At 41.5% G+C, this 27,503-nt stretch overlaps 1 protein-coding gene across 1 annotated transcript in view; it reads right to left on the reverse strand.

The window, feature by feature from the left end:
- The window catches only part of TTN (titin), a 242,931-nt gene that overhangs the window by 158,097 nt on the left and 57,331 nt on the right, over positions 1–27,503 (reverse strand). Inside the window, exons 48-97 of the mRNA XM_065069777.1 lie at positions 27,072–27,353; positions 26,680–26,958; positions 25,988–26,266; positions 25,611–25,889; positions 25,197–25,484; positions 24,799–25,077; positions 24,417–24,698; positions 24,031–24,309; positions 23,642–23,920; positions 23,269–23,547; positions 22,864–23,151; positions 22,484–22,762; positions 22,063–22,344; positions 21,656–21,934; positions 21,234–21,512; positions 20,850–21,128; positions 20,433–20,720; positions 19,958–20,236; positions 19,476–19,757; positions 18,596–18,874; positions 18,206–18,487; positions 17,420–17,698; positions 17,007–17,294; positions 16,526–16,804; positions 16,146–16,424; positions 15,765–16,043; positions 15,375–15,662; positions 14,955–15,242; positions 13,794–14,075; positions 12,766–13,044; positions 12,367–12,648; positions 11,943–12,221; positions 11,514–11,801; positions 11,018–11,296; positions 10,645–10,923; positions 10,289–10,567; positions 9,851–10,138; positions 9,393–9,680; positions 6,414–6,695; positions 5,867–6,145; positions 5,454–5,735; positions 5,056–5,334; positions 4,264–4,551; positions 3,835–4,113; positions 3,453–3,731; positions 3,079–3,357; positions 2,276–2,563; positions 1,834–2,121; positions 1,046–1,336; positions 20–307 (exon numbers count right to left, since the gene is read on the reverse strand). Coding sequence (XP_064925849.1) covers positions 20–307; positions 1,046–1,336; positions 1,834–2,121; positions 2,276–2,563; positions 3,079–3,357; positions 3,453–3,731; positions 3,835–4,113; positions 4,264–4,551; positions 5,056–5,334; positions 5,454–5,735; positions 5,867–6,145; positions 6,414–6,695; positions 9,393–9,680; positions 9,851–10,138; positions 10,289–10,567; positions 10,645–10,923; positions 11,018–11,296; positions 11,514–11,801; positions 11,943–12,221; positions 12,367–12,648; positions 12,766–13,044; positions 13,794–14,075; positions 14,955–15,242; positions 15,375–15,662; positions 15,765–16,043; positions 16,146–16,424; positions 16,526–16,804; positions 17,007–17,294; positions 17,420–17,698; positions 18,206–18,487; positions 18,596–18,874; positions 19,476–19,757; positions 19,958–20,236; positions 20,433–20,720; positions 20,850–21,128; positions 21,234–21,512; positions 21,656–21,934; positions 22,063–22,344; positions 22,484–22,762; positions 22,864–23,151; positions 23,269–23,547; positions 23,642–23,920; positions 24,031–24,309; positions 24,417–24,698; positions 24,799–25,077; positions 25,197–25,484; positions 25,611–25,889; positions 25,988–26,266; positions 26,680–26,958; positions 27,072–27,353 — 14,106 coding nt within the window. The remainder of the gene's footprint in view (positions 1–19; positions 308–1,045; positions 1,337–1,833; positions 2,122–2,275; positions 2,564–3,078; positions 3,358–3,452; positions 3,732–3,834; positions 4,114–4,263; positions 4,552–5,055; positions 5,335–5,453; positions 5,736–5,866; positions 6,146–6,413; positions 6,696–9,392; positions 9,681–9,850; positions 10,139–10,288; positions 10,568–10,644; positions 10,924–11,017; positions 11,297–11,513; positions 11,802–11,942; positions 12,222–12,366; positions 12,649–12,765; positions 13,045–13,793; positions 14,076–14,954; positions 15,243–15,374; positions 15,663–15,764; positions 16,044–16,145; positions 16,425–16,525; positions 16,805–17,006; positions 17,295–17,419; positions 17,699–18,205; positions 18,488–18,595; positions 18,875–19,475; positions 19,758–19,957; positions 20,237–20,432; positions 20,721–20,849; positions 21,129–21,233; positions 21,513–21,655; positions 21,935–22,062; positions 22,345–22,483; positions 22,763–22,863; positions 23,152–23,268; positions 23,548–23,641; positions 23,921–24,030; positions 24,310–24,416; positions 24,699–24,798; positions 25,078–25,196; positions 25,485–25,610; positions 25,890–25,987; positions 26,267–26,679; positions 26,959–27,071; positions 27,354–27,503) is intronic.

Consider the following 27,503-nt stretch of genomic DNA (forward strand, 5'->3'; position numbering starts at 1 on the left):
TTTCTCCATATTACTGTACCTTTAACTGTCACTTTGGATTTGCAAGTATCAGTGCCAGCTGCATTTGAAGCTTTGCATACGTATTCTCCTGAATCAGATTTTGTAACTGCAGCAAGTTCCAGAAGAGCTACTCCATTAGCAAAGCTGAAGTTACATCTGTCTGAAGTTCTTATTTCTCTCCCTGCCTTCAGCCACTGAATCCGGATTGGTTGTGATCCTTGGACGTGACAGCTGAGCTGTACGGTATCACCTTCCTCTGCTGCTGCTGGCTGAAGAGGCCGGTCAAAAACAGGAGGCTTTTTGGGTTCTGGAATATGAAAATGCTTGAGTGAATACTCAAGGAAAGAAAGCATGATTGAGAGTGTAAGAGAGGAGGAGATACATGTGATTCTTAAGAAGACAATGGCAAGGAATGAAGGAGATTAAGCAGAAGCCTGAGAATGGCAATCATAGTTTCAGAGAAAGCAATAAATATCAAGAGAGTATGTCTTCTAGGCAAACATGGAAGAAACATATTTTCTCCAAGCAGCAAGGACATTCACATGCAAAAAATAGTATAGGAACTAAAGCACTGCTATTAGGCTACAGAACTATATAAGCACATTTAAAAAACCAAATATGCAATTTCCTGCAAGAGTATTATGATGAAGTGCCATGCTGTCACAACACACAGTAAAGGCTGTCCAAGCTTTCATGTGTTTGAACAGAAAAGCTGTTATTCCATGAAAAGAGTAGGATTAAAAATTCAACAGAAATGTCACATAAAGATTTCGATGTTCGCTTTAGATCATTCCTAGCAAATAGTGAAAAAATGAAGAAGACTCTCCCTGTAAAATAGTTTTATTTTAATCACAAAATTAAAATAATTCCTTGCTTTTGTGACTTAACTCAGTTTTATATTGTCCATCTCAGGACAAATTACTGCTCTTAAGGTAAGCACAAACAGGTCATAAGACAGAAGCTGTATATTTGCAGCCAATATACAACAAAGACAAGTAAGAAGCAGAAAAAAACCAAAACAAACCAAAACAAAACTTCAACTAACCTCTGATAACAACAGAAGATGTACACAATACGCTTCCTGCTTCATTGGAAACTTTACAGGTATATAAACCAGCGTCTGATTGGTCTATGCTCTTTATATGCAAAAGTAAGGTATTGTTTTTGAAAGATATTTCACAATGAGGGCTTGAATGAACTTCCTGATTGTTTTTATACCAAGCAACAGTCAAAGGCTGAGAGCCAGAAACACGTCCCTCAAGTTTAAGTTCATTCCCTTCTGTTTCTTCTACTGCTTCGGACAGTTTCTTAGTAAAAGTAGGTGGAATTTTTCGTTCTGTAAAAAGAAAATAACACACTATTCAAATTATATGAATCAAACCCAAAATGAAATACCCTAAAGAATACTTTCCAAGAAAAATTTGAACATTTAATGATATTTGCTCTCATTGAAATATTTTTTTAAAGAAAATATACAAAGATGAAAAACAGATGTTTTGCTCTTACAGTCGCTGTCATAGTTGGTTCTCCTAATTGAAAAAAAAAAAAAAAAATCCTCTTATATTGATTAAAGTCAAATGCCATTTAAAAAACCCAAGATTTTTGTCAAGTTCTCAAGAAAGAAGTAGGCCAAATCCTATAAAGAAACTAGGCTGAAGAAAATATTATTTCACCCTTCCTAATTCTCTTAAGAGATCCATGGGTATCTCCAGATAGGTACTTTCAAGCTGTATCTCAAAAGCTTTTCTCAAACTTACCTTGCAGCAATAAAGCTAACTTCCTTTATAATTAAAGGAAGAAAAACATACACACAATGTATTATCTGTTCAGTACCTTTAACAGTTAGTTGAGCTGTGCAAGAGTCCTTTCCAATTTCATTGCTAGCATAACATGTATACTTTCCAGAGTCTCCCCTGTCAACTCTCAGGATGGTCAAGTGGGCTGTGTTGTCTACATAACTGATCTGGTAGTTTCTTCCTGTTCTAATCTCTTGGTTATCTTTTGCCCAAGTGACTCTAATAGGCTGTGTTCCAGAAACATGACACTCAAAGTCAGCACTTTCTCCAATAATACCATCCACAGGTGCAATTGGCATGTCAAAGAATGGAGGAGTCTTCCCTTCTGAAGAGTGAAAGAAATAAAAAAGCATCACTTTAAAATGTCAATTTGTTTTAAACCTCTGTGAAATAAGTATTATTTGTACAATATTAAATTAATATATAAACAAAAGGTGAGTTTTAAGATATTTCCATTAAATATTTCACGGTCCACCGACCTGTAAGGACAAGCCTTCCACTAGAAGAAGCAGTCCCAATTGCATTGGTAGCTGTGCAGGTATATTGCCCAATAAGGCTCCTATCTGTCTTCAAAATCTGGAGAGTTGCTACGTTATCTATGAAGGATGTATGAAGATTGTAGTCCTCTTTTACACGTGCACCATCTTTAAACCAAGATACTTCAATAGGTTCTGAACCAGCAATGCCACAATCAAATGTAACTGGTAAGCCAACAGTTTCATGAACATCTCTTAATTTTCGTGTAAAAGAAGGAGGAAGTTTACGCTCTGTAAGAAAACAGGTTTTGTACAGTGAGGGCTTTCAGAAGACATGCACTTATTACTATATTTGCCAATAATCACTGCCTAATATACTGTAGAGTATACTGTATTTTCGCTCCTAATGTCTGATGAAAAATGTTACTCGGCATGTCATTTATTTGGAACCTGATATGCTAAGAGCACTGTGAATACAGTTGCAAGAAAACATATAACCATTGTGCCCCCAGTTACACCCAGTGAGCCTATTTAACCCTCAGGACTGCTAGTGGTGGAAAAAAACAAATACACTCATGGGGAAGGAGGTTGTATCCCTGCAGAAGAGCTGTAATCAGTAAGAGATGTATTTCGATTAGCTTTACTGGTAGGCCTTTGCTAATAGAAGACAGCACCAGAGGGTATCTTACAGATCAAGAAACACTGAAGTGTTTAACAAGGAAAAGATAATACTCTGTTTTTCAAAATAGCAAAGCACACTTAAGAAAAATAGGCCATCTTCCTGTTTTTAAAAAAGAAATATTCACCTTGAACTGTCAGCAAAGATGATGAAGAAGCCTCCCCAACAGTGTTTTCTACTTTGCAGATGTACTCCCCACTGTCACTACTGTCCACCTGGCTGAAAACCAGAGTGGCAACTTGGTTCTTAAAATGCATTTTCATAGTAGCAGTTCCTCTCAGCTTTGTGTCACCCTTGTACCATGACACCATCATTTCTGGTGTTCCAGCAACCTGGCACTGTAAAGATGCAGAATCTCCAACAGTCACCTGCACCGGCTCCAAGGGTGTAATGAAGTAAGGTGGTTCTGAAGAACAAACACACACCATTAGCATAAAAACATATTGCACCATGACTATTAGTAGTTCAAATGACACTTGAAGTGACGGTGGCTTGACGCACCTAGTATTGTGATTGCACCATGACAATTATCTTGTCCAGAATCATTTTCAATATGACAAGAATATTGCCCCTGATCTTCTAGTTTGCTACTAGGGATTTCCAGTATGGCAGATGTCTCTGTAGTGGTGATGCTACACTTTTCAGAGTGCATTATTTTTACTCCATTTTTCTTCCATGTCACTGAAATTGGTGGAGTACCCGTATATGTGCATTCCAAGATCAAATTTTTCCCTTTCTCTACACTTAAATCGTTCACCTTCTTCACAAATTTGGCTGGTTCTATAATGAACAATGGGAAGAAAACAAAATAAATAAAGCCAAGAGATAATTTTTAGAAGCATAAGAAGCATAAGAAGCATAAGAAACAGTAGTCTGGACAAACCTTTGACAAAAAGATGTGTTGTGCAAGAAATCTTCCCTGCCTCATTAGAGACTTGGCAGATGTAGTCTCCACTCTGAAGCGGATGTACATCAAACAGCTCCAGTTCTGCAACTGAATCTTGCAAGGTGATATTGCAACTGTGTCCTGGTACTAGCTCAACACTACCTCTAAACCATTTAACTTCCAACGGAGAGGAACCTTTTATGATACTGGTAAAGGTTACGTTTGCCCCAGACAAAACATTCAGTGGTTCAGGTTTCTTCACAAAAGATGGTGGTTCTAAGTATGCAAATAAAACAGACAGAGAAGAAGTACATTTGAATTTCTGATGAAGAGCACAGTAATCAGAAATATGTAACAAAGCAAAGAATGAAGTCCTTCTGAAAAGAAATGTGTGCCCTCTGACTCTGGCTTCTTATTGATACTGACCTCTAACACTCAAAAATGCGCTGCATTCATCAGACCCAGCTACATTACTAGCTGTGCACAAATAAGTTCCCATATCAGATTCCTGAAGTCCATTCACTTTCAAAGAACAGGTATTGTCTGTAAGGGTAGCCTGATACTTGTCTCCACTGGTAATCTCCTGTCCATCATGAAACCAGGAAACCAGAATAGGTGGTGACCCATAAACTTTGCACTCCAGTACGGCAGAAGAACCCAGCTGACCGTAAGTTTCTTTCAGTTTTCTTGTGAAAGAAGGAGGTATAATACGATCTGCATTTGTTAAAAAAAAAAAAAAAAAAAAAAGTAAAAAAATTACCATTCAGGAGTTTCAAATGCAAAAAGTTCTCCATATATAATAAAATCAGCTAACTTTCTTTTGATATATTTGCTTTAGCAATCTGCTCCTACACACCTAAGTCATTGAAAAATAGATAGTTGATGGTTACGGATATGCTGGAAACTTCGTTCACTTTTTCTGAGGGACACCTTTTATTTTTGCAGTTCTTTGTCATAAGCAACAATATTGCACCAGGTGTCCAAGAATACATGCAGGTTAAAGCTGAAGAAATCAATTCCTTGCAACAACTCCTGTCCCTCAAAGGTTAGGTAGGCATCTGTTCTTGACTCCTGTCAAAGTGGTAGGCCAAGTACTCCTAATATTATACAAGCAATTAGTCTCTCAGGTTGCCTGTCATGAGAAACTCTTTGCTATCCAAAAGCTTTAAAAAGGAACCATAGGATCAGATATGATTCAAAAAAGACTAGTCAACTAACCTGAAACATGCACTGAAGCTGTGCAGCTGCTTTTACCAACACTGTTTTTCACCTCAAAAGTATATTCTCCACTGTCTTCTAGTCCTGCATTGAGGATCTTAAGACCAGATACTTTGTTGAAGAAACTGATTTTATATTTATGGTCAGTGGACAGTTCATTCCCATCCTTAAACCACCTAGCAGTAAGCTCTGGTGTGCCGTCTACTGTGCATTCCAGAGTACAAGAGTCTCCAGCTGTAACTTTAACTGGGCCTGGCTTCTCTACAATGACTGCAGGTTCTGCAATGAGATGCAAGTCACAACATTTTTAAAAACAATGCAATAGTTATAAGTATCATAAAATTTGCAATTTTAAAGCATCTTAAAAGACATTGTGTTTTTTATCCCATGCTACCAACCTAGCACTGTCAGCGTGGCAAAGCATTCCTGAACTCCAGCATCGTTTTTTATCTGACAAATATATTTCCCAGCATTGGCTGGTTCTGCATTTCCAATCTGCATAGTTGCAATGTTTTCTGAATAGGAGATCGAAAGATTATCACTTTCTCTGATGATTTCCCCTTTGTCTTTCAACCACAGAACAGAAATGGGCTGTGATCCTTCTACTGCAGCCTGCAGTTCAATCGACTCCCCAGCGACGACAGTGAGATCACTCAGCTTCTTCACAAAGGTTGGTGGTGCTATTTAAGAGAAGATATTTAACAGTGAAAAAAAAAAAAAAAAACCACAAACATGCCAGGAGCAGAAAAGTAGGATGAGAATGACAGGAACAACAAAATGCCAAGAAAGTGCCAATCATCTTTATACAAACCTCTTAGTGTTATAGAGCCAATACAGGAGTCACTTCCCACATCATTTACAGCTTTACAGTGATATTCACCAACATCTGCAGTATCCACACCAAGAATGTGAATACTAGCTAGGTAGTTCTCAGACACGACCTTATACTTCTTGCTGCTCCGAATTTCTCTTTTGTCTTTATACCATGAAATCTGGAATGGAGGAGTGCCCTGAAGCTCACATTCCAGGTGAACATCAGACCCTTTCAAGGTCTGGACTGGATGGGGCTTCTTGGTAAACATGGGGGGTGCTGGAAAAAAAAAATGGGGGGGAGGTTGAAGTTTGTGTTATTGGAGCAAAGGCAATTAAAGAGAACAAACTATTCAAGAATCCATTCTAAAGCTGAACAGCAAAGACAAACCATAAATAAGAAAGATCTCCCACAGCCTAACAAAGAGGCAAGAGCTTTGCCATCTATTCAGACAGGTTTTAGCCTCATTAAAGAAAGTAGGATTTAACAGCTTTTTCACAAAGGACTCACACAGATAGAAAAGTGAGGAAAGAACTGGGATTCTAACCTTTTACTTTCAGTGAGGTACTGGTGCTTGCACTACCCGCTGGGTTCCGAGCTTCACAAGTGTAGTCACCGCTGTCCTCAACACTGAGGTTGTGCATTTCAATGACTGCCACTGAATCCATAAAGGACATTCTGTATTTTTCACTGGGATGGATCTCGGTTTCACCTTTGTACCAGGTGATTTTGATTTCTGGAGATCCACCTACTTTGCATTCATACTTAGTAGAATCATGCTGTTTCACAAGTCTTGAGGAGTCTAGTTTCTTAATAAACCTTGGTGGTTCTGGAAAGCCAAAAATTGGAGATGACGCTTTAAAATGCACTGATTCTTTGGATGATCAGGAAAATATGTAACAGAAAATGTAAACTTTGGGGGCTTAAGCAAACATTCTAATTTTGCAATTGTTATGATTTTTTTTCAGATTATTTCCCACACTACTTCTCCTTCTATGTATTCAGTACAGATAAGCTAACGTGTGGCTTTCTTTAAGTAATATCTCCTTGCAATATATTTGTAATCAAAATGCCTGATGGAAATGCAAGAATCCAAACTGTTCATCCAAGAAATATTATTAAGAGCATTTATGCTGAGCATTACAGTAACTTTGTATCTTAATATGTCATTAACAACGGATCTAGTCAATAAATGTATCTGCATTATAAACCTTCACACATTTATTGCAAAGCCAAACATAAAGGTGCATATAGGGAATAAAAGTAGGGAGCAAAACAAGAGGTTCAAAATAATTATGCTGGGAAGAATTATGAGATGGCTGGTATTACAGAAACTGGTGTTAAAGGTCCTATGACTGAACAGTAAACCGGATGGTTGCATTTTGTTCCGTAAGGAGAGAAAGGAGTGGATGTTTGACACTTTTCATCAAAAGTACCATACGGATGATTCAGAATCACAAGACTGACTGCTCATAGATCAAAGATGTAACTAGTAAAACCAAGTGGTGGTAACGTGGGCACAACAAACAATTCTCTCTGCAAAACAGGATGAAGTGCCTCTTTGTGCATCTGTCTGTAAAGTGTAGGATGAATATCTATTTTATTGTGGGTTACTTCAACTTGTGGGACATTTGTAGAACATCCTATGTTGTTAGTAACAAAACTTCCTTAGAGTTTCTAAAAATAGAAATTATGGCAAGGACTCTTGGAACCTTAGTAATTTACTATCAGATTTCACTTAGACAAAGAGTTGATTATCTGTCTGCACAGTAACAGTTGCTGTGTAGTCACACTCTTTCAATCTCAAAAAATTAAGATGTGTGAGTTAGCAAGGTATATACTTAAAATGTAAAGCAGTTTCTAGAACCTGAAGCAATTTTTAAAACTTCAGATTTGGAATATTAGATGTTAAAGTGGGAAAGTTAATAAAAAACTGGGAGATTTTCAGGGTCAATTGAACAAAAGATGTTAATTTACAAAGAAAAGGTTGTGTGTCATAGAAGTGAGACAGCATTTGCTCAAATGAAACACATGAAAATCAATGCACTCAAAGAGTTTGCCCTTACAAGTTGACAAACAATGAACATCATTAATTTTACAGTCCTGGGGAAACTGTACAAATTCTAAAGTACCAAATTTCAGGATCAAAAAATAAAATAATAATCCTGGGAAAAAAAAATAAATCAGGATTTTATGAAAAAAGAGTTGAAGAGTAAGAAAATAAATAGGGTCAGTTGGAATCATTTTATGAATGGTAACTCCTGTCAAGTAAACCTAATAGTAATGTTATCACTAATAATAAACAGAATTGTGATTCTGGTGGAAACAAGCTTTAAATCTATTGAAGAAGTTAGATTTCTTGCTACAATCTTTCAATACCTTTTTGAGTCAAGCTACATCATAACAACATCCCTACTTGCCACTGAATACACATGTAATTCAGTCTGTTGTACTCTCCTCATCCCCACCAATAAAAAACCCTATGGACAGAATATATTCTAGATATATATAATGCATTTGACAAGCAGTCATTGCAAAATCTTGCTAGTGTTAGTTCAGCTTGCTGTGTTATTTGTCTTAGAGAGTTAAAGTCATAGTATTTACTCTTAAAATGTTTTTGTCTTTGTCCCCAAAATTCATACAGAGGGGAAAACAAAAACAAAACAACAAAAAAACCCAAAAACAACAACAACAAAAAAAAAACCCACAACCAATCAAAAAAAAAAAAAAAAAAAAAAACCAAAACCCACACAAAAAACCCCACAAACAAACAACAGAAAAAAGGTAAGCACTAAATCAACAGGGACATTTGAACTCACACATAATTTAAGTAGTGTATTTACATTTGTTCTTTTATAAAATCAGTAAGAATGAGATATCCAGATATTCCCAACTACATTGAGAAAATTACGCTAATACTACCAAGGCAGTTTGCTCCAGTCATAAATTTAGATCATTGAAATGTGTAAGATCCACACACTAAGTGGAGAAGCAAAGTGTTGGTGGAATGAATATTTGTCACCAAGTCTGCCCTCAGAAAATCCAGTTTTGCTGTCTAGAACATCAGTTTTCAATGTTTTCCAACTGTGATAGAGTAAAACAATTTGCAAGAGCTGCACACCCAGTAAAAATACATTTAAGTCTCACAAGTGAACTGCATTTCTGTCAGTTACTTTTCCCTCCCCTGGACAACTTAGTGAATGCTGCTGCTGAAGAAAGACTTTAAAGAAGACAATTTGCTGGCCAACAGGGCCATTCATAAAGACTGAACAGGGTACTAAGACAGCGTTAACATTTCCACGGAAGAATCCCTTTGATAACACAAAACACGCACTATATCAGACTAGAAGAAAGTGAAGAAAGAAGAAAGTATTTAAATATTACAATAATATTTGAATGAACTAAGACATCTCAGTGTAGCTTCTTGTAAGGTTGTTAGTCTCACATGTCTGCATTCAGGGCTTTGTTTTTCAGGTGCCTGCCATGCAAAGAAAAGCTTCATGAACACTAAAGCTCACAGCAATACCTTGTACAGCCAGCTGAGCTGCGCACGCATCCTTTCCAACACTGTTGCTGGCCGTACACGTGTAGAGTCCAGCATCTGCTTTACTGACTTTCAGGACCGTCAAGCTGGCTGTGTTTTCTACCAGCGTCATCTTGTAGTTGCCACCTGGGCGGACCTCTCTGTTGTCTCTGGTCCAAATAATCCTCATGGGAGCAGAGCCAGTCACGTGGCACTTAAAGGTTGCACTTTCCCCTAGTGCCACATCGATAGACACTGGCTTGATGTCAAAGAGGGGAGGTTGTAGACGTTCTGCAAAGAGGAAAGCATGGCAGAGCTCACCACCAACCCCTCCTCACCATACGCCTCACCATGCCATGCCCACGTTCCCTGGCCACCATACAATGGGCAGAGTGGGAAAAAAGGGTGAAGAAATAAAAGAGCAAAGACATACAAAAGTTCTTTAAGTGTGAGCTACAAACCTGTGAGGAGAAGTTTGGCACTGGAAGATGCAGTCCCCAGAGCATTTTGGGCTGAGCAAGTGTATTGGCCACAGTGAGCCATACTAGTTTGCAAGATCTGGAGAGTTGCAACGTTATTTAAGAAGGCTGATTGCATGTTATCACTCTCACTTAAAAGAACCCCATCCTTGTACCAAGACACTTGGATAGGCTCTGAGCCAGTTATGCGGCCATCAAATGTCACTGGGGCACCAACCGCCTCCTGAATATCTTTCAGTTTTCTGGTGAATGTAGGGGGAAGTTGACGCTCTGCAAAACAAAAATAAACACCACAATAAGGAGGAAGCCACCCTGCCAATCTAGAATTAATTCACTCTGAAATTAATAAGAACCCCTTTCTGCAGACAACAAAGAGTTCCTACAAACTAGTCCAGGAAAGAGTGACCCTTGGCCCATCACCTTTAACAACAAGCAAAGCTGTGGAGGTGGCGAAGCCGACGCTATTTTCCGCTTTGCAGATATATTCTCCAATGTCACTGTCCTCCACAGTGGAGAATGCCAGTGTTGCCACATTATTCTTGAAGTGCATTTTATAAGCTTGTGTTGATCTGAGCTTGGTGTCATCTTTGTACCAGGAGACCTTGATTTCTGGTGCACCACCAATCTGGCATTTTAAGATCAAGGGCTCGCCAACCTTCACCTCCACACGATCCAGATGTGTGACAAAATAGGGGGGTTCTAGGGAAGGAGAGAGCATGGTAAGCAGAGGCAGAGCATCACTGGGGTGCCGTAGGAGGGCCAGGGGTGATGTGTACCTAAGATGGATACAAGGCTGTGGCAAACATCCCCACCCGCCTCATTTGCCACCTCACAGGTGTATTCGCCTTCATCACTCTTGGTGCTGTTGAAGATTTCAAGAATGCCAGATTTGTCAGTAGTTGTAACACTGCAGCGTGGAGACTGAGCAATGGGTGTCCCATTTCTTTTCCAGGTTACAGAGATGGGAGGGGTGCCTATGTAGCTGCTTTCCAGCACAATGGACTTTCCCTGCTCCACACTGAAATCACTTAATTTCTTCACAAAGACTGCAGGCTCTGTAGGGAGGCATAGATCAATAGTGAGGGACAGATGCGGCAGGGCTTCAGGCAGAGCATGAAGGAAGATACTTGTGCATACACGCAAACACACCTTTCACAAAGAGTTGGGTTGTGCATGAGGCACTGCCAGCATCATTTGTGACCACACAGGCATAGTCCCCACTGTGGCCTGGCTCCACATCATACAGCTGCAGCTGCGCCACAGACTCGTCCAGAGAGATGGAGCAGTTGCTGTCTGGCACCAGCTCCCTGATGCCTCGGAACCAGGTCACTTTGAAGGGAGTGCTGCCCTTGATGTAGCTGGTGAATGTCACACTTGATCTGGGCAAAACTTCCTGGGGATCAGGTGTCTTCACAAAAGAAGGTGGTTCTAAGGATCATGCAAAGAAATTAAGAGGAAGAAAGATGTCAACAGGAGAGTCTCTGTGGGGGAAAAAACTGGAGCAGGTTTGAGTCAAACAAAAGAGAAGGAAGGAGAAAACAAGAAAAACAAAACAAAAACAAACAAACAAAACATAGGAAACCAGAAGGAAGGAAGAGAAAAGGGAAGAATCTGGTTGAAAGGGCTGTAGTACTCTTCCACTGACCTTGTACAGTCAAGAAGGCGCTGCATTCATCAGATCCAGCCACATTGGTTGCCACACAGGTGTACGGCCCTGTATCTGTGACATCCAGGGTATTCAGCTTCAAAGCACAAACATTATCCAAGAATGAGATTTCGTATTTTTCTCCACTAACAATCTCATTCCCATCCTGCAACCAGGTCACAGATATGGGAAGTGTGCCAGACACTTTGCACTCCAGAATCACTGAGGATCCCAGCACCCCATTTGTTTCCTTTAGTTTTCTTGAAAATGAAGGAGGAACAAGACGATCTAAGTAGGACAAGGCAGAAGAATAGGAAGAAACACAGTTTTGTTTTGTTGTTTTTTTTTTTTTTCAGGGGAAAAGGAAAGAAAAATAAAAAAACTTCCTTTAAAGACAACTATGAAGAACAACAAAGATGTAGAGCTGACCTGAAACATCAACTGAAGAAGTGCAGCTGCTGTCCCCCACCTCATTGTGCACCTCAAAAGTATACAAGCCCCTGTCTCCCCTGTCTGCAGAAAAGACTTTCAAAGTGGATATGTTGTTGAAAAAGGTTATTTGGTATTTGCGGTCACTCCTTAGTTCTCTGCCATCTTTGTACCACTTGGTGATAAGCTCAGGTGTTCCTCCTACTTTGCACTCCAAGGTAAAAGGATTGCCAGCCATCACTGTGATTGGCTCAGTCTTCTCTAAGATGACTGCCGGTTCTGAAATAGGAAGGGAGGGGTCAGTGTGTCACCAGAAAAACTACCCACAAACCAGTAAGCATAGTATATAAGAAGAAAACAAAGGCTGGTAGAGGCAACTGTGCAAGCTGTAAGATAAAGTACCTATGAAGAGGGCTGTACCCACCTAGGACTTGTAAAAAGGCAGAGCACTCCCGCATGCCAGCATCATTTTTGATCTGGCAGATGTACTTTCCAACATCGGCACCCTCTGCGCTGGCAATCTCAAGAGTTGCAATGTTGTCCATAAACCACATTTGGACATTTTCACTCTCCCTAATAACTTCACCCTTGTCCTTGAGCCAGACAACAGAAATTGGTGGGGATCCTTCCACCACTGCCTGCAGGGCTGTTGGCTCCCCAATGAAGATTGCAGTGTCACTCAGCTTCTTGGCAAAGCGTGGGGGTTCTGATGACAAAAACAGGAGGCAGAGGAGGGTTAATCATGCATGCCTGCTTGGAAGATGAACAGCAAAGAGATGCAGAAAAGAAGGGGGTGATGCTGTTGATCTTTTAGCATACAAACCTTTGAATTTCACTGGGCAGGTGCAAGTGTCGCTTCCCACCTCATTCATAGCTTTGCATTGATATTCTCCAGTATCTTGAGATTCCAGATTGAGAATATGAAGACTGGCAATGGAGTGCTTTGCTGTCACCTTGAACTTCTTGCTGCTTCTGACCTGCCTCCGATCCTTGAACCAAGCCACCTCAAAGGGTGGAGTCCCTGCTATCTCACACTGGAGTATAACATCTGAGCCTTTAAGTGTGTCCACAGGGCTTGGCACCTTGCTAAAAACAGGCGGTTCTATAAAAAAAGAATCACATCATAATATGTGAGCCTGCTTCCCGACTCAGTTTCTGGATAGCAGCAGGAGGCAACACATTCAGGAAGGGGGCCTACACTTATTCCCATATTTAGCTTCCAAATTTGTGGCCTCACCTCTAAAAAATGCTCAATTCCCATCATCACCCAGCAAGGCATCCCAACACTCAGAGTCCCAAGGGCAGAAAATGTGACACTTCTGCACCTGTTTGGAATCAGTGCTCAGTAACTCCCCCCAAAAGCCACTGTCCCTTCTCTTCAGGACCACATTCCAGCTTTCCCCGCCTCTTTCCAAGTCAGGAAAGCTGCCACCAGTGAGGCTCAGCACCACAGCCTCCTCTTCCGTCTTAAATTTCATTCCTGCCAGGACTGCTGTGTATAAAGAGGAAGCAGAGGGATGGCTGCAGAGTATGCCCAGCTCCCTCACCACAGCCAGTGCTCTATCTAGTCCATGCTTCTCTTGTGACCTGACAAGCCTGCCTTATTCAGCTTGCAAATGACTTAAATGGGGAGACAAGGAAATGGCTGCACAGTGCTGAACACCCGCAACTGTGTCATGCCTGGTCTCCACTGCTTAAATAAAGCAGCATTTGGATGCGAGAGCAGCTGGAGAAACAACGCTCCAGCAACCGCCATCTGCCACAGCAGCAGCTCCCTGTTCGGGGTTTGTGCATCTGGGAATGGGCCCAGAAGCCAGGGATTCTGGTGTTGTGTGGAACCATGCTGCTAACCTTTCACTGTGACTGAGGTGCTGCAGCTGGCTGTGCCAGCAGAGTTATGGGCTTCGCATATGTAATCGCCAGCATCTTCAGTGTTGGCACCCAAGATGGTTAGCATTGCCACGGAGTCTACAAAGGACATGTGGAGCCTGTCGCTCGCCTGGAGTGCCTGATCATTTTTGTACCACACGATTCTGATCTCTGGCGTGCCACTGATTTTACATTCCAGTTGAACTGTGTCCCCCTGCTTCACGAACCGCAATGCTTCAGGCTTCTTGATGAACTTGGGAGGTTCTGCAGAACAGGATAATCATGTAAAGAGTAACAGTATACCCGTTTGCCATGTGAAATCTACAGTGCTGAGCAAGAGTTGCAGGGAGCACAAGAGTATTAGGGCGCAACAAAGAAAGCTTGCTACAGCAGGTGACTGTATCCCCAACCAGAGTTTCCTCTCAAAGGAAAACACAAAATGGAGAAAAGAAGGTAAAGACAACAACTGAAACTATGTTCTGCCAACTCCAGAGCCTGCTGCATCAGATAGCTGGAACTGTAAAAAACACACGAAGGACAATTACTCCAGCCAAGAGAAATTTTTCTGTTACCTCGGAGGAGTGAAAATACCCTCAAGGCCAACCAGCATGAAAGACTTGACAAGCACTTCACTCACAGGAGCAACAGAAACACGGTAGGGATAGTTGCTCACACTTGCTCACACATCTTTAAAGCATATGTCTGCATGAAGAATTTAAACAATTCTTAGTCTAGACTAAATTAGCAATTCAGAACTCTAATTCAAATCTTTAGCAAATCTGAATGAGTCACCAATGCTGACCTACAAAGGCAAGATAGTTGTATTTACCATATCATTATTTTCTGTATATTAATTGCTGTGTGAATATCACTGTGATTGTAGTTTAAGCACTAATGACGAAGTAAAAAGCAGGGTGAGTGCAATGTTCTTACAAAAAGCTTAATGACTGAGATTTTCACACGCGCATAAGGCTTCTACTGTCATGCATAATGACAGGAGGTCACCACATGGTATATGTCTGCTTTCTGGAAAGCTACTTCCTGTATATTTCCACAATGGAAAGAGTGGAAGATGAGACTCGGTAACAAAGAGGTCTCCTTACCCAAGAAAAAGAAGACACACAAATGAAGGTGATTTAATACCTTTGACACTGAGTTGGGCTGAGCAAAAGTCTTTCCCAGCTTCATTACTAGCTTGGCAAGTATATTGGCCAGAGTCTCCTTTACCCACTCTGAGCACTCGAAGATGAGCTGTGTTGGCTACAAACGTAATATTGAAGTTTCCTCCAGTTCGGATCTCCCGACCATCCTTAGACCAGGTGATGAGTATTGGCTGGGCTCCAGTAACATGGCATTCAAAGTCAGCACTTTCTCCAAAAGGCACATCAATAGATTCTGGTTTGGTGTCAAAGACAGGTGCTTGCTTGGGTTCTAGGAACACAAGAAAACAGTGTAATACTCATACCTCATGAAAAAGCTCATCCAACGCGCAGATAGCATTGCATGCATGAAATGGGAAAAGGAAGCCTGTGATTCAGGCAGAAGTTTGGTAAGCCAACACACCTGCCACTGTGAGCCTAGCACTGGTGGTGGCAGTGCCCACGGCATTGGTGGCTGTGCAGGAGTACTGCCCAGTATGATTCATCTCGGTTCGCACTAGTTGTAGCACTGCAACATTATCTACAAAGGATGTGTGCACATTGTGGTCATCACTTAGCTGCACGCCATCTTTATGCCAAGTCACAGTGATGGGTTCTGAGCCATTGAGCCGACACATCAATTTAAGGGGTAAACCAACAGGGTGCTCAATGTCCTTTAATTTTCTTGCAAAGGAAGGTGGTCGCTTGCGCTCTAAAAGAAAGCAAGTAAAGGATAAATATGCTCCAGGAAGCAATTTTTTTACCATTTTGCAAGAGAAAATGATTTTGTAGTAAGCTAATATAAAATAATCACCTTGAACTGCTAAGAGAGCCTTTGTAGACGCAGTTCCTACACTGTTTTCTGCCTTGCAGATATATTCTCCACTGTCATTGCTAGCCACTTTGTTGAAAATAAGTGTTGCAATGTTGTCTTTGAAGAACACTTTGTACTCGGGGGTAGACCTGAGTTTTGTATCACCTTTGTACCAAGACACAGTGATTTCTGGTGTTCCAGCAACCTGGCACTGCAACGTTGTATAATCACCAACAGACACCTCAAGAGGGTTCAAGTGTGTAACAAAGTAGGGAGGTTCTAAAAAACACAAGAAATTAGATAGGCTCATTATAGCAGTAGGTGTTGGAAAGCATACACTTGAAAGAATAGGCAAGAAAAAGAAGCAAAGGGAGCACACACCTAGGGTAGAGACTACAGCCTCACAAACATCTCTTCCTGCCTCATTTTCAACATGGCAAGTGTATTCTCCTGCGTCTTCTTTGGTGCTGTCAAGTATTTCCAGGATGCAGGATTGCTCTGTGGTGGTGATGTTACACTTGGGAGACTGCATGATGGTATGGCCATTCTTCATCCATGTCACTGAGATGGGCAGGCTGCCTGTGTAAGTGCCCTCTAGGATGATGGGCTTGCCAGGCTCCACATACTGATCGCTCAGTTTCTTCACAAAGACAGCCGGCTCTAATGAATGGTAAGAAGTCACACGTGTTGAGCATAACAGGACAAATGGAGGGAAGGAAACGATATTTTAAGGTAAACAGAGAGATGCAATCTTTACAAACCTTTTACTGTAAGGTGTGTTGTACAATTTGCCCTGCCAGCATCATTAGTCACTAGACAAGTGTACTCTCCACTTTGGAGAGGAGTTACATCAAATAACTCAAGTTCCACCGTGGAGTCCTCCAAGTAGATATTGCATTTCTCCCCTGACACAAGCTCATTGGCCCCTCTAAACCAGTTCACTTTAAAAGGAGGGGTTCCTCTGATAACACAAGTAAAAGTGATGCTTGTGCCTGGCAAGACATCCAGAGACTCTGGTGTCCTCTCAAAAGAAGGTGGTTCTAAACACACAAGAAAAAAAGAGAGATAAGATTGGTTGCTACAGCATAACCCAGGCATTTCCACACACCTACTGAAGATAAAGAACAAAATATTTTCCAGTCAGTAATTTTCCCTGAGTATATTTATGAAAGACCATAGGCAATTTTAAGAGAGAAAGAGAAAAGAATAGCTCAGAGAGCTTCCCAACCATCATATACTGACCTTGTACGGTCAACACAGCACTGCATTCATCTGAACCAGCTATGTTGGTAGCTTTGCAGGTGTAAGTTCCAGTATCTGAGTTGCTCAGTGAATTCACTTCTAAAATACATAGGTTATCGGAAAAGGACATTTGATGTTTTTCCCCACTGACTAACTTAAGACCATTTCGGAACCAGTCAACAGAAATAGGAGGTGAACCCGACACTTTGCATTCCAGCAATGCTGAGGAACCCAGGACACAAGGGGTTTCCTTTAGTTTTCTTGTGAAAGAAGGAGGAATTATTCGATCTGCATAAGAAAACATAATAAATCCATGGTTAGAGAGAAAAGAAAGGAAGAAATGGAAGAAAGGAAAGAGAATGTGAACAAAATAAAGTTTTTGTGAAAGACAGAAGACAAGCTACCCAACCAACCTAAAACATCAACTGATGCTGTGCAACTGCTTTTCCCCACGTCGTTCTGCACTGCAAAAGTGTACAATCCAGCATCTTCCTTTTCTGCATCCATAATTTTAAGTGTAGATACTTTATTGATGAAAGTAATTCTGTATTTTTGGCTGCTGGTCAGCTCTTTGCCATCCTTGAACCACCCAGTGGAAAGGTCTGGTGTGCCTGCCACTTTGCACTCCAAAGTACAGGCATCTCCTATAGTAACTCTCGTTGGCTCTGCTTTCTCTACAATGACTGCAGGCTCTGGAAGGAGAGATGAGTAACATATATGGTGAAAACAGGATCTGATTAGTACTAGTTGGAAGTATCATAGCACTATAACATGGGGCTTACACATTTGATACTAAGAATATCTCAGTTTGTTGGGCTGGGGAATTTTTTCAGCTCTGTTTTTTTCATCATTTATTCTACCCTAAACTGGACATTTGAGATACTCCCCAAACCAAAGTAAAAATATTTTTAAACTGCTAGGAGAGAAGTGCAGTATCTGTCCTTCTCCATGCAGGCATGAGCAGAAGACATGACTTAGAAATCCAGTCAACAAGGTCCCATCACAGTGTAGAGGCCTGTGGTTCCTTTCACCCCTATCTCCAGCGAAGCGGAAATAAGAAATTAGACTACAGATTGGGGATACAAGAATCCTCTGTTTTGGTTGTTTTGAACTCAGGGGCATAAGCAAATCATACAGTTGACAGGCAAGAAGTTCCTAACTTTTAAAAAATCTTTTATGAACTTGCACTTTATACCAACCTAGAATAGTTAAAGTAGCCATGCACTCGCGACTTCCAGCATCGTTTCTGATCTGACAGATGTATTTTCCAGCATTGCTTGTCTCTGTGCGCACAAATTGCAAAGTTGCAATATTTTCCATAAATGTGATCTTCGTGTTTTCACTTTCTCTAATAATTTCCTCTTTGTCTTTAAGCCACTGCACAGAAATTGGCTGGGAGCCCTCCACTCTTGCTTGTAACTCTACTGGTTCACCAACCACAACAGTCACACTGTTTATTTTAGTCAAGAATTTTGGTGGTTCTGAAGAAGAAATACGCAGTTATAGTAAACACTCACAGTGTCTATGTAAAGAAGAGCAATATAATGTAATTGGGACCACTGCAGAAGGCATATGTGCCAATACTTTACCTTTCAGTTTCACTGTGCAAAAACAAGTGTCACTTCCTACGTCGTTCTGTGCTTTGCACTGATATTCTCCAACATCTGCAGCTTCAACAGTAAGAATGCGAATGCTTGTATGGTAGTTTTTGGCTGTAACCTTATACTTCTTACTACTGCGGATTTGTCTCCTGTCTTTGTACCACGTGATGTCAAATGGTGGTGTTCCTGAAATCTCACATTCCAGGATAACCTCAGTTCCTTTGAGCATGTCTACTGGAGAGGGCTTCCTGCTAAAGACAGGAGGTTCTAACACAAGAAGAAAGGAACATTTTTAGAACGGAGTCTGGAGCTATTTGAACAACAAACAGTTTACTGATACCAGCTTCCACACAATGAAACTGCTGAGAAAGTCAACAGAATGGGCAAGGACTTTCCTAATTTTCTGGGCACACTATGAAATGATCTTGCAGGCAGGTGGGCATTCAGAGGCCTTAGCTCCTCTGTAGAAAAGGTAAACAAAGGGGCGACCCTTGGCAGAGGGTACAGGTCTCACTTAGCTGGTAGCAGTCTCAAATACAGGGTGTAAAACTGACACTGATCAGTTTGGGTCTGTTGTTTTTCTTCATATTTCAGCTCCTTGATATAACAATTCCCGCTATGATCTGTCTTGGACATTGACAATTATAAAACTGGGGAACACCTCTCTTAGGACTCATCTACATTAAGAACGATATCTCCCTTGTTCCGGCAATGGCAGAGGGAATGAGGGGGGCATTAAGAAACAAACATGACACAAAGAGAAAGATAATCCCGACATAAAAATTAATTTCATGTTCCTGTGGATTTCCAAGGGATAAAACCACCAGGGCATAATAGGCTGTAGTCAGAGAACAAGAGGACAGCTAACCTTTCACTGTGACTTTGGTGCTACAGCTGGCCTTGCCGGCGGGATTGTGAGCTTCACAGATGTAGTCACCACTCTCATCAGTGCTGAGATGATTCATTTCAAGCACGGCCACAGAGTCAATGAATGATGTCCGGAATTTTTCACTGGCAACAATTTCGTGGTCATTTCTGAACCACACTACTTTCATCTCTGGAGATCCACTTACTTTGCACTCAAGCCGGGCCGAGTCACCCTGCTTGACTACTTTTGTCGCCTCTAGCTTCTTAGCAAACTTTGGTGGTTCTAAAAAACCAGAAAAGTGTGATCAGGAAAGTCTGAATTACTACTTGAGAGAGGAAGGAAAAGAGCTAAACAACTGTGGGTTGCAAACACAGGATAGGGAAGTCACCTGGCCATGTATCAAAGATCACTGAGATGGGCTTTCCAAAAAAAAGGAAAGAAAACAAATAGGTGAAAAGACTGCAACACGAGAGAGTGCACACCTGTTACCATCAAGGTTGTAGTACAAGAGTCACTGCCAACGTCATTTGAAATGTGGCAAGTGTAGTGCCCACTCCTAGAAGTATCCACCGAAAAGAGGGTTAAGAATACAGTTGACCCTTCAATTCCAATGAAACAAGTTGGACCAGATACAAGCTCTAAGTCTTCTTTGAACCACTTTACTGTAAAAGGTGCTGTTCCTTTTAGCATGGCCTTAAACTCCACTGTGGAATCTGGGTTGGCTTGCTGGCTTTCAGGTTTTACCAAGAAGCTTGGTGGCTCTGCAGTTTTTAAGACAAAGAAATATTCAGTTAAGCCAGAAATGTGTAAGAATGAAGAAAGTTAGTGAGGTAAGAATGGAGACCAAGTTTTCAGCATTAGTATTAAGAGGTATAAGAGTTTTGTGTTAGAATAAGAGTTAAGGTATTTTCCCAGCATGTATCCCAAATAAGAAGTAGTAGTAAAAGAGTTTCAAACCTTTCACAGTCAGGACAGCGCTGCAAGAATCATTCCCAGCAACATTAGAGACACTGCATGTGTAATTTGCACTGTCTGCCAGCTCTAGATTAGCAATCTCGAGTGACATAGTGTTCTCATGGCACAGGCTTCTATATTTTGCACTGTCAGTTATCTCTTTTCCATCCTTAAACCATTTCGCAGTAATGGGGAGTGACCCAGAGACTTTGCACTCCATTTGGATAGAAGATCCCAGAACAGTGTCTTTTTTGGTTAGCTTTTTGATAAATGCAGGAGGAATTGCTTGATCTGCCCAACACAAAAAAATGGCAAAAAAAACCACGTGTTACCTTCTTGCCTGTTTTTCACAAACAGAGATTATTATCTTTTCATTCCCTCCCTGCTATATTGGCAAATTTGTCAAATGACAATACAAACCTAGCACAGTCAGAACAGCTTCACAGGTGCTACTTCCAAAGTCATTTTCAACCTTAAAACTGTATGTACCACTATCCTCCTTTGATACAGGTTCAATCCTGAAACAGGCCACATTGTTTTCAAAGCTCATTGTGTAGTATCTACTGGGTAGGAGCTGTTTGCCGTCTTTGTACCATCTTATTCGGAGCTCTGGTGTCCCAGCCACAGTACACTCCAGAGTCACAGGGTCTCTTTCAGTGACTTTAAGTGATTTAGCCTTTTCTGTGATCCGTGCAGGCTCTGAGGTATAAAGTGTATAGAATTGGCAGTTAGATACACAGATCAGGGACCGACTTTCCAAATACTCATAGAGGATGAGCTTGTTGGGTCACACTCAGTACACACCTTGTACAAAAAGCAAAGCAAAGCACTTCTCCATGCCAGATTCATTCTTTGCCTGGCAGGTGTATCTCCCCCTGTGGCTGAGGTCAACATCAATAAGTTTCAATGTGGCCACGCTGTTCTCAAAGGTAATATGGTGGTGCTCATCGTCTTCTAGTATTTTCTCATCTTTTATCCATAACACAGATAAGGGTTGAGCACCTGCTATGACGCACTGGAAGGATGCGGTACCTTTCAAAACAGCAGTGACATTCTCCAGCTTCTTGACGAAAGATGGTGGTTCTGTGGTATGAGGTTTTGATTGTTGTTTGGAAAAGAAGCCAGGGAAAGGGAAGAAGGAAAAGAGAGATCATATCAAGTCATCCTAGTCACTACAGTTTAGCTAGGGGATGTGACATTTGAGGTATGATTCCTAGAGGACTGACCTTTCAAGCTGAGCCTTGTGCTGCAAGAACAGCTCCCACCTTCATTTGATATAATACATTGATATTCAGCAACATCTGAGACATCACAGTTAGTCACATTAAGTGTAAATACTGATTCTTTGGTGGAGATAGCATATTTCTTGCTGCTGAACATCTCCTTATTGTTCTTCAGCCACTTCACCTCAAATGGAGGAGTACCAGTCACCTCACACTCAAGTGTGGCCTCCAAACCCTTCACTACCTCGGTGGGTCTCAACTCCCGAACAAATGTTGGAGGCTCTACAAAGAAGAATGAGGGAAAAGTAGATGGTAACCATGAATGGTTTTGAGGGGAGAAGTAGTCTCTCCTACTCCATCACCCCAGCTATGTGACATAGTTGGATGATGACAAGATGTTTAAAACTAACCTTTTACTTTCAGCTCGACGCTGCAGCTCTCACTACCTGCATCATTGTGGGCTTCACAAACATAAGTCCCACTGTCTGACACTCTGGCTTGAGTGACTTTCAAAGTGGCTAAACCATCTATGAAGGAGATGCCGTACTTAGCTTGGTCAGTCACTTCGTTCCCATCGATGTACCATGTGATGTGGATCTCTGGCGTGCCTACTACCTGGCACTCAAAAGTCGTGGACTGTCCTTCTCGCAAAGCTACTACAGAAGTTGGCATCTGAATAAATCTTGGGGGCTCTAGAAGATGGACACAAAAAGTGAGGCTTTATAATATTTGGGGGTGTTTTAAAGAAATACAAGGGTTTCCTACTCCCTACCCCCAAATTGCACAGAAAAGTAAGAACCACAAATATGAGAAGAACATTGGATTGCACACCTTTTACAAACAAAGCTGCTTTGCAAGTTGCAGTCCCCACATCATTGCTAATCTGACAAGTGTAGTTCCCAGAGTCAGACGTTCTAGCTGAGAAGAGTTCCAGTACGCTAGATGTGTCGTCCTTCCAGACAGATCGATTGGCTCCAGAGAGGAGCTCCTGGCTGTCTTTAAACCACTTTATCTGCAGAGGAGTAGAGCCTTTCACCAGTGCTTTGAACTGAACCCTAGCATTGGGCACAACCTCTTGGGACTGGGGTTTTTCCACAAAATATGGTGGTTCTATAATATGTAAAAAAGGAAGAAAGAGGATTACTCTCAGCCAGAGGAATTCTAAAATTACAAATGAGCAACCTAACACAAGATAAAGAAGGAGCTCAAACCTTTGACTGTTAAGAACCCACTGCATTGGTTGCTTCCTGCCTTATTTGTTGCTTCGCAGGTGTAAGAGCCACTGTCTGTGCCTTCCAGTTTATTGATTTCCAGAAATGCAGTATTATCATGGAAAGAGTATTTGTGCTTTTCACTTGCTGTTATTTCTTGGCCATCCTTGTACCACTGGATACTTATAGGGTGTGAACCAGACACTATGCACTCCAGGTGGACAAAGGACCCTTTAATGCTGTCCATTTTCTTGAGCTTTTTGGTGAATTTAGGTGGTATAATGAGATCTATCCAAGACAGAGTAAAAAGACAAAGTATGAAATTTAACCTTGATTGCAGCAAATGTCAGGTCAGGAGAAAAGATTTTGTATGTAAAACAATGATAAAAGAGAACCCATACACACCGAGGACGTTAATGCTAGCAGAACAGCTACTGCTCCCAACATCATTGTGAACCTCGAAGATGTATTCCCCACTATCTTTCTTTTCTGCATGAAGCACCTTTAGGACTGAGACAGTATCTGTAACACTGATCTTATATTTTGGGCCTAAAGTCAGTTCCTTGCCATCTTTGAACCATTTGGCTGTAATAGGTTTCGTTCCCGAAAATTTACACTGCAAGGTTGCTGGGTCTCCCTCAGTCACATCTATTGACACGGCCTTGTCCATGATTGTAGCAGGTTCTGTTGTATACAAGAAGACAGAGTGTTAAGGGCATGTGTAAAAATCACAAGGGAACCATCTGAGATCATTGCAAGCCCTCAGGGTAAGACCAACCTTTGACAGTCAGCAGAGCAGAACACCTCTGAATTCCTGCCTCATTTTTAGCCTGACAGAAATATTTCCCATCATGTTTCAGTTCAATAGACCTCACCAGAAGAGTTGCAACATTGTTCACAAAGGTAATTTTGATATTGCTGTCTTCAATCACTTCATCATTGTCTTTCAGCCAGGACACTGTGATGGGCGAGGAGCCTTTAATGGCAGCCTGAAACACGACCGTGCCCCCTCGAAGGGAACTAATGTTTTCTATCCTCTTCAAGAACTGCGGGGGCTCTGCCAGGAAGAAAGGGGTTTTGTAAGTATGGGTCTGGTGCACAACAGTGTGGCATGGAAACCACACTGGGGTTAGAGCATGTTAGTGGTGTTCTGCACCTTGCACTAACCTTTCAGTGTGACCTCCGAACTGCAGAAGCAGCTCCCAACATCATTTGTTACACTACATTGATACTCGCCGACATCAGAAGCATCAAACCTGAAAACGTGGAGGCTAATCAAAGATTTCTCAATGCTTATTCTGTGCTTCTTACTGCTCCGCACGGGTTTACCATCTTTCACCCAAAACACTTCAAAGGGAGGTGTGCCAAGCACCTCACACTCCAGAACCACATCAGAGTCTTTCAAGACTTCCATGGATTGAAACTCCTTACTAAAATAAGGTGACTCTATGGTGCAAAAGAGAAAGTGCAATTTGTATTAGTCATACTTTCAAAGCCTGTAAAATTGCACTGAGTTTAAAGAGACAAACTTTGTGGCTGGATGTCACACACACCTTTGATTGTAACAACGCTACTAGAAGTATCTTTTCCAGCATCATTTCTGGCCTCACAAATGTATTCCCCACTGTCTTCAGTCTCAACCTCTGTAACATGGAGTACTGCCAAGGATTTTGCAAAAGACATCCTGTATTTGTCACTGTCTTTTAGCTCTCTATCATCCTTGAACCATGTGATTTTAATCTCAGGAGTACCAGTGACTTCACAGGTCAGCTCAGCATATCCACCTTTCTTTACCAGATAGGTTGGCTCTAGCTTCTCCTTGAAGGTAGCAGGTTCTGTGGATTTAAGAAGAGGATTCAGGACGAAGAAGGCAGGAAAGAGTGCCACTGGGTCAATCCAGCAGCTGAAAGTTTAAAAGAGAGCAAGAACGCAAACCTTTTACAAACAAATTTGCAGTGCATGTTACCGAACCAGCTACATTGGAAACTTTGCAGGTGTATTTTCCCGAGTCTGTTGGTTTGACTGCATAAAGCTCCAAGTAACTTGCTAGTGGTTCTGTCATAATGTAGCACGCTCCTCCTGTCAACAGCTCAGTATCACCTTTAAACCATTTCACTGTCAGTGGTGTTGTGCCTTTAAATGTGCCTTTGAAACGTACAGTTGATGCAGGCAGCACATCTTGGGACTCTGGTTCTACCAAGAAGCTGGGTGGCTCTAGATTGTGTTGAAAGGAAAGAATTGTCAAGAGTAAGACACATGGCTCGCACTTTGCTGAAGAAAATATTATCACATCAAAAGTAAATCTCCAAGAAGTGTGAAATGAATTGCCAAACCTTTTATAAACAAAGTGCTACTGCTCTCTTTGCTACCAGCAGAGTTTGTGGCTCTGCAAATGTAGACCCCAGCATCACTTGCATCCAGGTGTTTTATTTCCAAAGATGCAGAGCCTTCTGCAAAGTGTACTGTGTACTTGGCACTTGAAGTGATCTCAGTGTCCTGTTTAAACCAAGAGACGGTCATTGGAAGAGAGCCTGAAATTCTGCAGTCTAGGCGGCACGAGGTGTTAATGATGCTGTCAATATTCTTCAGTGGTTTTGCAAAGAAGGGAGGGACAGTGCGATCTGTTGAGAGTGAAAAAAAAAATGGAAGAAACCAATACATGAGCAAAACGGATATGGAGCTCTGCTTCTGGCTTTGCTGGGCTCAGAGCAGAGAAGCAGGGCTCTTTGCAAAGAGTCAGTACCAACCTAGCACAGTGAAGCTGGTAGTGCAAGAGCTGATGCCCACATCATTGGATATCTCAAAGGTGTACTCGCCACTGTCCTGCATTTCAGCAGCATAAAACTTGAGCTGGGCAATGTTATTTTTAAAGCTGATCCTATATTTTTTGCTGGCAGGTAGTGGCCTTCCATCTTTGAACCATTTGGTTTTTAGTTCTGGAGTGCCTGTGACAGTGTACTCCAAAATGGCTGGTTCCCCTGATGTTACCTGGATCATGTCGGATTTTTCAATTATTTTGGCAGGTTCTACAACAGAATTAAATAACTGGTGTTAAGGACAAAAAGAAATCATTCTTCCTCTCAGGTGGGAGACAATGCTGGGATCACAGCACTACTCCACTGACCTTTCACTGCTAGTTCACCAAAGCAGGACTGACTTCCTGCATCATTCTCAGCCACGCAGGTGTATTTGCCACCAGAGCTCAGCTGGACACCGGTAATTTGCAGCGTTGCTAGACCGTGTTCAAATGTCACTCTCACTTTGTTATCATCTTGAATAACATCTTTGCCCTTCATCCACATCACAGAAATAGGCTCTGACCCTTTCACCACAGCCTGTAATGTAACACTATCTCCAGCCAGAGCTGTCACATTTTCGATTTTCTTAACAAAAGACGGTGGTTCTAGTTCAAAGAAAAGAGATAAGAAGAAATACTCATCTGCTACCACATCACACCATGAAATCTGCTGCTTAAAGGCAGTTTTATAAGACAGTATGTGCAGTACATGGGGCAATTCAGCTGAAGAGCAGGCAAGGAGAAGAGCTGCATGCCCCAGCTGAGAGGTAACGCATGGCCCTTTAAGCTCAATGCCCTTCAAATTCACAGGTTTGACGCCAGATAAGAATAAAGATATATGCAGAATTGTAAGAGAAGAAGGTACTCTCCCTCCCCACCCTCCCTAGACACCCACAAATCCAAAGATTCATTTTTAAGAAATCATTCTTAATTAAGAAAATTAAGAAAAAGTCGTTTTTAAGAAATGAGGGGTTCTTGACAACCCTTTCAGTAAGTGTAGTTTTCTCTCTCCCACTGACCTTTCAAGATGTATGTTGCACTGCATATGCACTTCCCAACTTCGTTAGCTATCACACACTCGTATTCACCAACATCCGCACTATTAAATGAAGACACCTCCAGAGAAATAACAGCTTTCTGAGAGGTCAACCTGTATTTTTTACTACTGCGAATCTGTTTCTTGTCTTTGTACCAGCTAATCTCAAATGGTCCAGTGCCAGCAACCTCACACTGAAGAACGGTGTTTGTTCCCTTCACTACCTCTGCTGGTTCAAGTGTTCGGACGAAAGAAGGTGGCTCTATAAAGGCAGCAAGAAAGAATTAGTCAACCATGCCAAAACAACAACAGCAAAAAAAACGCAAGAGAAGATTTTTCTCAAGAATATGACCGGCGGTAGCAAGAAGAACAGACCTTTGACAACTACTTCGGTGGTACAGCTGTCACTTCCAACCTCATTTACAGCTTCACAGGAGTAGCTCCCACTGTCATCAACTTTCATCTCTAAAATATCTAACACTGCCACAAAATTGACAAAGGACATCCTGTGCGTGTTGCTTTCATGGATTTCCTTATTGTTCTTGAACCAAGTAACCTGGATTTCAGGAGACCCCTTGATTTTGCATTGAAGGCGTGCAGAGTCACCTGGGGTCAGTAAATAAGACGGATCGACCTTCTTCACAAAGGATGGTGGTTCTAAAAATGGGAAGAAAGGAGCGGGGGAGGAAAAGGGGAGGGAACAGGGAAAGGAAAAGAGAAAAAGGAAAGAAGGATGAAATACAAAGCTTTGAAAGACTGGTTTCTAGCGCAAGAACAAAACATGACTTCAGAAAAGATAGCATATTC

The sequence above is a fragment of the Columba livia genome, chromosome 7, assembly GCF_036013475.1.
Source record: "Columba livia isolate bColLiv1 breed racing homer chromosome 7, bColLiv1.pat.W.v2, whole genome shotgun sequence".
Classification (NCBI taxonomy): domain Eukaryota; kingdom Metazoa; phylum Chordata; class Aves; order Columbiformes; family Columbidae; genus Columba; species Columba livia.